The sequence below is a fragment of the Magnolia sinica genome, chromosome 13 (genome assembly GCF_029962835.1).
Source record: "Magnolia sinica isolate HGM2019 chromosome 13, MsV1, whole genome shotgun sequence".
NCBI lineage: Eukaryota > Viridiplantae > Streptophyta > Magnoliopsida > Magnoliales > Magnoliaceae > Magnolia > Magnolia sinica.
Genome location: NC_080585.1, coordinates 5,442,668 through 5,452,178, shown reverse-complemented (window position 1 = coordinate 5,452,178; position 9,511 = coordinate 5,442,668). Strand labels below are relative to the sequence as shown.

At 42.6% G+C, this 9,511-nt stretch overlaps 2 protein-coding genes across 2 annotated transcripts in view; one reads left to right on the top strand and one right to left on the bottom strand.

Moving 5' to 3' along the window:
* The first annotated feature begins 1,350 nt into the window (after positions 1 to 1,350).
* Positions 1,351 to 7,031, top strand: LOC131222541 (sulfite reductase [ferredoxin], chloroplastic-like). Its single transcript, XM_058217656.1, has 8 exons — positions 1,351 to 1,715; positions 3,363 to 4,151; positions 4,256 to 4,552; positions 4,824 to 5,021; positions 5,551 to 5,685; positions 5,836 to 5,952; positions 6,228 to 6,386; positions 6,681 to 7,031. The coding sequence occupies exons 1-8, from the start codon at positions 1,548 to 1,550 to the stop codon at positions 6,885 to 6,887; spliced, it is 2,070 nt and encodes a 689-aa protein (XP_058073639.1). The 5' UTR covers positions 1,351 to 1,547; the 3' UTR covers positions 6,888 to 7,031.
* LOC131222540 (uncharacterized) overlaps positions 6,981 to 9,511 on the bottom strand; it is a 24,886-nt gene continuing 22,355 nt past the window's right edge. Inside the window, exon 3 of the mRNA XM_058217655.1 lies at positions 6,981 to 9,467. Within this exon, the coding sequence (XP_058073638.1) occupies positions 7,170 to 9,467 (2,298 nt within the window). The 3' untranslated portion in view covers positions 6,981 to 7,169. The remainder of the gene's footprint in view (positions 9,468 to 9,511) is intronic.

The following is a 9,511-nucleotide window of genomic DNA, read 5'->3' as shown; positions in this document are numbered from 1 at the left end:
TTTTCAAATGTTCTGAACCATTAATGGACACCTAATTTTAGGTGATTCATGCTAATGAAACAAAACAATTGAGATTTATTTCATTTCTTCTTTTTTTTTTCGGTATATGTGACTCATTTTTTCTAACAACCATTAGCTAGTTGATGGATAGGATTAGCCACAACTCCAACCCATTGGGCGTTTGGAAAATCGCCTATTGCGGTGGCAATGGCATAGACATGACCTTTTGTTTGTAGAGAGTGGCCCACCTGATCAAGGGACCAACCTATTCAAATTTGAGACGGGTCTCACCTTACGCACGGCTCATATTCCACGTGGAAATTTAGATTTTAAGAATGGTATTTTGGTAATTTACGCAATTGAAGGGCCATTTTGTTACTTGATCTAAATTTACACGATACCCTTTTGCTGGCTCGTGGCGACCACGGTATTAGTTCGTTTTGCCTCTGTCGCGACGCATGAGGTAGCATTTGTTTCACCCACTTGGGCCCACGTGATTAGATGGGCCGATGATTTCAAGTGAACAGTCCATATTCTCGTTCCTAGCATATATAAGATATTGTTGGATCCTCGCGCTTCAGTAATGATCCTAACCTTTGATCTTCAGAGTTGAATGCAAGCCGTTGAAGATTTCCTTTCATTGTTCTAAATCCATCTACGAAGAATGATGGTCATTCAAATCAGGTCTCTGGTTGTGTTGTTTGTAGCATAAACTACACAACATGGACGGTTCAGATCATTATAAAACTCAGCATGTGGGCCCCATTGGGGCGGCTACAGGCAAAACGAACTCCTAGCCGTTGTAAAACCCGCTCAATAGTGGCCAGGTTCAATGAATCAAAGATGCACCCCACCTGCAATACGCCGAGTGCGTGGTGCGCACAGGCCCTGCCATGCGCATTTTAGCACGACAAAATAACGAAAGCTAACTTCCACCGCATTAAACATTCCCTGAAGCTGATGTTTGATACTCCGGCTAAGACGCTTGATACGCAAGCACTCAGGAATTTTACACATGACATTTATCAACTCAAACTAAACCGACTAAATTGTGGAGCCCATTATCGGTCAGCCAACATCCAAAAATTAGATTAGTTGTGGACACTTGTTCGTTGAAAAAAGACCATTGGAAACTTTTAATTTTTAGCCGTACAATAAATGTCCACGGATCCAATAGTCAAATAATCAATGACACATCTAAACTAAGTATCATTGAGACAGATTATTTCAACTTGCTGAGTATGCCACGTATGCAATTTCTAAGTAGTTTAAGAGTATGCGTATCATCCATCACACTCTACCAGAGTATCCAACCTCTCTCCCAATTTAAATAGCGTCGCGATCTCTACACTTCGCTACCGCACCCAGAAAGGCAAAACCCTGACTCCACTCGCCGGAAGTCAGATTCCGGCAAACGGTTCGCCGCGCAAACCACCCGTCGTTTTCTGAAAATATCTAGGGTTTTCACTTTCCTCATTTTCCTCCAAAAAACCCTAACTTTTGTGGGGTTTTCTTTCCTCTACTCGGATAAGGAGTTTCTTCTGGAGATGGCGACGTCGATCGGAGCTGCGAACACGGCCATTTTGAAGGATCTGAAGCTCCAGATCCAAGGATTTCAAGGGCTGAGATCATCCGGCCCGGCTCCTTCGATCGGTTACGTTGCTGTCTCGCCGGTCTGTTCGTCGAGCTCTTCCGTCGTAAGCGCTGTCGCCACGGTGAGTTAGATCTTCTTTGATTATTTCGAGCTTCGAAGGCTTCGATACTCATTGCTTTTCCATTACGCTTCTCGATTTTAACTTTTGTTGATTCGATTGCAGAATTCCTCTTTCAAACTCTTCTTGTTTCTTTTTTCTTCTTCCTGATTGCAATATTTTCAGCAATTTTGGTTTTTTACCGTAGAAAATTCGGAACTTTCGGTCTCTGATAGTAGCAATCATAGCTGATCCCAGAAATATGATTCTCGAGATGGAAACTGAGCCGTTCATTGGCCTGGCCCACCATGCATGTGGCCTGGCGAAAAACAGGCTGCTCACCAGGTGGGACACTTGTGTATGGAAAGGGTGGAACTTTTAAAAAATTACCAATGTTCCACAGTCAACGTACGCATCTGGCACAACTGATGCAGAGTAGCCTGATTTTTGGGCCACGGCAGAAGAACGCCGGGGCCTGCCTGATGAATGACCTGGATCTTACACATGTTTGTCTGCAAGGGGAATTGTAATCCTACACCTCAAGCAGCCTAGGCTGTTGAATATTAGCAAGGTTTAAGACTTGTGAACGTACTTGACTTGAAACAAGTAAATTGGAAGAGCATTGTCGAGTCTTGAACACCAAGACTCTATGATATACTGATATCTAATGTTTGAAGTCATATTATTGTTGATTTTTGGTGAGTCGAGTTGAGCTTGGTCCAGTTTTATTGTGTTCTGTCAAGATTTTTTTACTTTGTCATGTTGAGTCAATTGGGTCTTTAACGAGTCTTGACTCGATCTATGACCAAATCGTTTTGTTTTTTTTTTTTTTTAATAAAAAAAATAAAAAAATCTGTTCTGTCTCCATGAAATCTGATTGAGTTGGAGTCAATTTGGCCCAGTGGAGTTGAGTTTTAGAACATAGATGTTTATATGTGATTCAAATGTCGCCTGCTATGGGAATAGGATAGTTGGCACACTCCACAAGGCACCAAGGGGTCATTTGGATGCCTGTAAATGTGGCTAACTGTAAATGATTTACAGGTAAATGGTTTACGGTCTGTGTTTGGATGCTGAAAAAGGCCTGTAAATCATTTACAACTTTCAGCCCCATTTGATTTACAGGGAAAAGGCTACGATTTCATTTACTGGCTCTGCATTTACAGCCTAATGGCTATATTTCAAAGATTAGCTCTCCATTTACAGGACTCAAACAATTTACAGGCTATCCAAACACATGCAATCATTTACAGCTTACAGCCAAACAGGACAGGCTGTAAATGATTTACACCTCTAAATCATTTACCACTTGAACCATTTACAGGCATCCAAACAACCCCTAAACGTTCCTTCCAAACTGTCCAAGGTGAATGGCACCATTTGATGGCATGCAAATGGTGTTTAGGGTAATATTTGTACTAGGCCGTAGTTAAACAGTTATGGTTTTTAGCTTGGTTTTTGCAATTCACTGGCAGATAAACATATCAATGGCTGGGTTGGACAGTAGGCGTACATATACACATGTTGGGTGCTATTCATTCCATGCATTTCTTCTGACTGGTCGTTATTGGGCATGCACAAACACATGCTGTGTCGTTTTCATATGGTCTGGAAGCAGGTGGTTTCTGCCAATGAAGACACGTTAATGCATTCCTATGTTTCCATCTGCAGCCTATAAAACCGGAAACTTCAAAGGAACCTAAGCGCAGCAAGGTTGAAATATTCAAGGAGCAGAGTAATTTCTTGAGATACCCTCTGAATGAGGAGCTGCAAACAGAAGCCCCCAATATAAACGAGGCTGCCACACAGTTGATCAAGTTTCACGGAAGCTATCAACAGGCTAACAGAGATGACCGCGGTCCAGGGGGAAAATCTTACCAGTTTATGCTTCGGACGAAAAACCCTTGTGGTAAAGTTCCAAACAAGCTCTACTTGGCCATGGATGACCTTGCGGACGAGTTTGGAATCGGCACACTTCGTTTGACAACCAGGCAAACATTTCAGCTGCATGGGATTCTAAAGAAGGACCTCAAGACTGTGATGAGCACTATTATCAGAAGCATGGGATCGACACTCGGTGCGTGTGGGGACCTAAACAGAAATGTTCTCGCTCCCGCAGCACCATTCTTGAAGAAAGATTACTTGTTTGCACAGGAGACTGCAGATAACATTGCTGCACTTCTGACCCCACAATCAGGTGCTTATTATGATTTGTGGGTGGACGGGGAGAAGGTTATGTCAGTGGAGCCCCCAGAAGTGGTGAAGGCTCGAAATGACAATTCCCATGGCACGAACTTTCCTGACTCTCCGGAGCCCATTTACGGCACCCAGTTCCTGCCTCGGAAGTTCAAGATTGCAGTGACAGTTCCTACAGACAACTCAGTAGATATTCTCACAAATGACATCGGTGTTGTAGTAGTTTCTGATTCCGAAGGGGAACCTCAAGGTTTCAACATTTACGTAAGACAAAAATGATTTTTGTGTATGCCTTGTCTCTGCTTTCTGGCTTATCTAATTTGATTTATTTACCATTATCAATGCTTGATTCCATCATGGAATTGCAGGTTGGAGGTGGTATGGGAAGAGCCCATAGGATTGAGACCACTTTCCCTCGTCTGGGTGAGCCACTGGGTTATGTTCCGAAAGAGGATATATTGTTTGCTGTCAAAGCGATTGTCGTTACACAGCGAGAGAATGGGAGACGGGATGACCGGAAATACAGCAGAATGAAGTATTTGATCAATGAATGGGGAATTGAGAAGTTCAGGACTGTTGCTGAGCAGTATTATGGAAAGAAGTTTGAGCCCTTCCGAGAGTTACCAGAGTGGGAATTCAAGAGCTATCTGGGCTGGCATGATCAGGTTATGTTCTACCCTACCCATACCCACAGATTTGTAACCGATGTGTTCTGCTTCTTACTTCCTCTCTTTAGGATTTATCTATAGATCTGGTTTTCTATAGAATTTAACATGTATTAGCTAGATTTATATTATCTCGATTATTTCATTATCTTGCCTAGGTTCTTATTGATATATTAGGTGTGGCATGCTTTTCTTTTCTTTTCTTTTCTTTTCTTTTTTTTCCTCTCGTTCATGTTTGTGCTCTCTGATCATTTAATGTATCCTCCTGCAGGGGAATGGTGCAATGTTTTGTGGGCTCCATGTTGATAATGGCCGCATTGGAGGGACAATGAAGAAGACGTTAAGGGAGATAATCGAGAAGTATAACCTGAATGTGCGCCTTACACCCAACCAGAACATTATCTTGTGTGACATTCGCCGTGCATCGAGGCGACCCATCACAACAGCTCTTGCTCAGGCTGGTCTTCTGGTAAGACTCAATCCCCAGCAAGGTTTTAAGACTCAAGACTCATTTGGAACCAGTCCGGTACAACACTGTGAGAAATGAAATACAGGGGAACTTGGCCCAACTTAGCTGGGTCATGACTCCAGTCAGGACTGAACAAGTCAGTCTGAGTTCCCAAGACTTTAAAAGCATCCCAGCTATACTTGTGAGGATTGACCTAGGTTGGGCCTCTCTAGATTAGCATAAAATTCTTCAACTCAGGTTGGCTGCATGAGGTCCAACTTTGCTTAGAACTGAATTGTCAACTTCAGAAAAGATTTAAGTATCTAATGCTAGGGCTAAAATTAAACAAAATGAAGAGAATGAAACTAATCAAGATAATGAATAGAGGATGGATAGATGAAGATTTTGTAAATTCATTCCTTTCAGAATTTCTGATGAAAATTTTACAAGTTTGAGTGAGAATTTGAGAGTTTGCTGCTCCTGTTACTTGTTTACTTGTTGCAAATGTCTTTTATTCATAGCAGATCTTGACTAGCTTTTATGTGAACAGAATCCTAGGTATGTGGATCCACTCAATATAACTGCAATGGCATGTCCCGCACTACCGTTATGCCCTCTGGCAATAGCAGAAGCTGAGCGTGGAATTCCTGACATTCTCAAGCGGGTTCGAGCTGTATTTGATAAGGCAAGCCATAAAGCTATATACTCACGTTTTTGTGTGTGTGTGTGTGTGTGTGTGTGTGTGTGTAATTCAAAAATGAACAGAAAATATGCATCAAACCTGTTTTTCCATGGGGTCACCCAGAAACTTGAAAATGGTGTTTTGTTGTTACAGGTTGGCCTCAAGTACAATGAGTCAGTGGTAATAAGGGTAACTGGATGCCCTAATGGTTGTGCCAGGCCTTATATGGCTGAGCTTGGACTGGTTGGCGATGGACCCAACATGTACCAGGTATTTCACATGCTGATTTTGGTCGAAACCCTAAAAACAAATGTATCATAGATAAGTTATATTCTTTTACAAGGATAGGTACCATGTAGTTGCCAGAATGGTGATTTGAGCATGACATGTCCTGTCTGCACCCAAAAATGGGGAAAAATTCCAAACAAGCAGGAACACAGAAATGTCCTTCTAAAGATCCATTACAGGATGTCTCTTACCGATCTTTAAAATAGGACTTATTTTAGAAGGATGAATGATGGGGTACTTTTGCATGTTTCAAACAGGTCTGGCTTGGGGGAACGCCTAACCAAACCTCACTAGCAAAATGCTTCATGAATAAGGTGAAGATTCATGATCTAGAAAAGGTTTTGGAGCCATTGTTCTACAACTGGAGACGCAAACGCCAACAGGGAGAATCATTCGGCAATTTCACAACCCGCATGGTGAGTACCCAAATTTATATTTGGGTCATGCTATTTACAACATCTGAATTTCTTCCAGCCATACTTGCAACTTTTGAATTATTTTATGGATTTTGGGATCTAAAATTTAGCGAATGTCTAATCATTTTTAAAAGAACACTACCACAGAACAAAATTTCTATATCAGTAGTGTCTCAATGCTTCGTTTTGCCCCATTTTCATCTACATATCATTCCTGGGGCAACTAATTGAAAATCCAAACGGTTCTATACCGGCAGAGTAAGCATACATTAAGTTTCTTCCTATCCTATGCAGGGCTTTGACAAACTGAAAGAGACGGTTGAGAAGTGGGAAGGCATAGCAAAGGCACCGGCACGATTTAATCTAAAGCTTTTTGCTGACAAAGACACATACGAAGCCATGGATGAACTTGCAACGCTGCAGAACAAGACTGCTCACCAGCTGGCCATGGAAGTCATCCGCAACTTTGTTGCGGCCCAGCAAAATGGCAAAAGTGAATGATCAACCCCTTTTTTCAGCTGTTGCTATTTGTTGAATAAATACAAGTTCAGATGAACTTATCTTTTTTCTAAATCATGGATGAGTGAGACTTAGTTGGAAAAGAACTTGAGATATATAACCATCTACCAGGCTGTTGCATCGTTTTCCCCTGTACAAACAGTTTTGATTTTGATTTTGATTTTGATTTTGATTTTTTTTTTTTAATACAAAGCAATCCCTTTAGCATAAGGTCATGGTATGAAATGAAAGTGTTTCTCTTGCCTTGCTTCAATCTGAGGCAGCTCATATGAGGCCGGAGAATGGTTCTTGGTTCACCATTGCTGAATGGTCTTGTAACTCTTCACCATTAGTACATGAAGCTACATCTTCCACTGAAAGATCCTCCAGCTCCAGAAACTGATTGATTACTGCAGGATCTTTCGACCCAGATCCATCAAATGAGACCATGTGATTTTGTTGGACAGTAGTAGCATAGGCATCATCATAGGCATCCCCAACACCAGAATCCTGCATTTCCTTTTCCAGAAGGTCGCCTAGAAGATATTCAAGGGTCAACCTGCTGCTGCAGTTTTCCTGTGACGTGAACTTCACATCCAAGATGGGAAGATTGAAATCCACTGCAGGTTTTGATGCCTGGGTCAGTTCATTCTCCAAACCAGCTTCATCATGGCCTTCATTTTGAAGCTGGACACCTGTGGTGGAACCGCTGCGGGTGATATCTCCATTGTTAGTGGCATCTCTGTCACAGTCATTGTTCTGCTCCTCATAGAACTGACCTGGAGAGGTTCCTTTCACGGCATCAGCACTGCTTCTGTTGGTCTGATGGGTGCTTTCAGTACCTTCCTTGAATGAGACAGCTCCATTAGCAGTTGTCTCCGCATTGCCACCATCAGCCTGTTGTATGTCATCCCAGTCTTGTGCAGAAATTCTGTTCCTGCTGGTATCTTCACAGCTGTCTTCAACCCCTCCCATGTGAAGCTGGTTCTGTGTCACATCGACGTTTGCAGCTGTCTTTGTTGGGCTGTCGTTGGCCCACTTCATGTGATGATGCTCTTGTATATTGCTGTCTTGAGAATTGCAGAGAGTAGACTCTGAATCTTTTGGATTCTCAGCTCCTTCAAATATGAATCTAGCAGAACTCAAAGCCTTTGCAGGGCTGTCTTTCAACCATTTCATATGATGCTCGCATATCTCACCCTCTTGAGAAGGGGAGACACATTTAGTTGAACCCAAACCGTCTATTCCATCGTTCACACAGCAATCAATGCGGGGATTTTCAGATCCTTTGCATGAAACCCTAACAGGAGAAGTGGAGACGTGTTTAGTTGAACAGGAACCATCTATTCCGTCACTCCTGCAGCAATTGATGCTGGGATTTTCAGATCCTTCACATGAAACCCCAGCAGAGGGTGAAAGCAATTCCTCATTACTATCATCTTCATTTGCAAACTCAGGAGCCTTAACAATCAAAGTAGGGATAAGTTTGGGAGGTTGAGTTGAAGCTGACGATATGAATGCAGAAAGGGCCAAAGCCAACGCATCATCGATGGATAAAGATGGCTTATTCATGCAGTGATCCTTCATTACAGACTCTGAAGTCTCCCCACATTTCTCATCACCATCAGCGTCTTTTGAAAATTCAGGGGCAGTATGGTCTTTCGTCACAGACTCTGAACTGTCACCACAGTTTCTATCACCATCGTCATCATCGTTTGAGAACTCGGGTGCAGTAACTATCAAACAGGGGCGCAGCTCAGGCACAAATGTCACTGAAGCAGTAGCATTATCATTGATTGAAGATGGTTTCTCGACAGAGAGATCCTTCTGCATTGATTCTGAAGCATCGTTGGATTCAGAATCACCGAATGAAAATTCGGGAGCTGCAAACCTTGAACAGGAGAATGATGTGGAGGGTTGGGATCTCAGAGCGAGTGCATCCAGTTTCTGCTCCAGCTGCTCAAGCCTCATTGCCATGCAGCTAAGGGGCTTCAGCATGTTTTCTTCAAACCTTGCACAGAAGGCCTCTATTCTTCCCATTCGGGTATCAAGCTGATCCAACATTCTATCTAAATGATTGTTCTTTCCAATGGAAGAAACAAACTCGGACTCGGGTATGTTCTCTGCGCCAGGTATCTGCCTACCAGATCCTAATTGCTCGCATTCTGCAGTGTCACCACTCAGTTCTTTCATTGTCATTACCCTTGGATCTGCAGTGTTGGAAGGTGTTCCTTGCTGAACCACCCTCCCCATTTCTGGACTGATCAATTCAGTTGCTTTCAACCCACCATCTTGTAATTTCCGTGCTTCCCCAGTATCATGAACATGCCTATCTTGGATTCTTTCCTGCCTTGATTTAGATAATTGCAGAAGACTAGGAACAAGCATGGCGAGTAAATTACTTCCGGCAGAGTTTTGTGAAGGACCCGCCTGATGGTCTGAATCGGTGGATTCAACTGGGTCGGCAAATATGTAAATCTCTTCTACGAAAACGCATCCCTTGACCTGAAGGGAGAGCAACCGAATTATGATGGAGATGCAAGGACTTGCATCAGTAATCTCTGCGGTTGCCTCGTAGTAATCCTGAAAGGTTTCTTTCATCAGCATTTACAAAAAAAAAATATCTC

Coding starts and splice junctions, on each gene's coding strand:
- LOC131222541 (XM_058217656.1), top strand. CDS start 1,548: ATGGCGACGTCGATCGGAGCTGCGAACACGGCCATTTTGAAGGATCTG. Junction 4,553..4,823: donor ATCTGGGCTGGCATGATCAG/GTTATGTTCTAC, acceptor ATCCTCCTGCAG/GGGAATGGTGCAATGTTTTG. Junction 5,953..6,227: donor ATGGACCCAACATGTACCAG/GTATTTCACATG, acceptor TGTTTCAAACAG/GTCTGGCTTGGGGGAACGCC.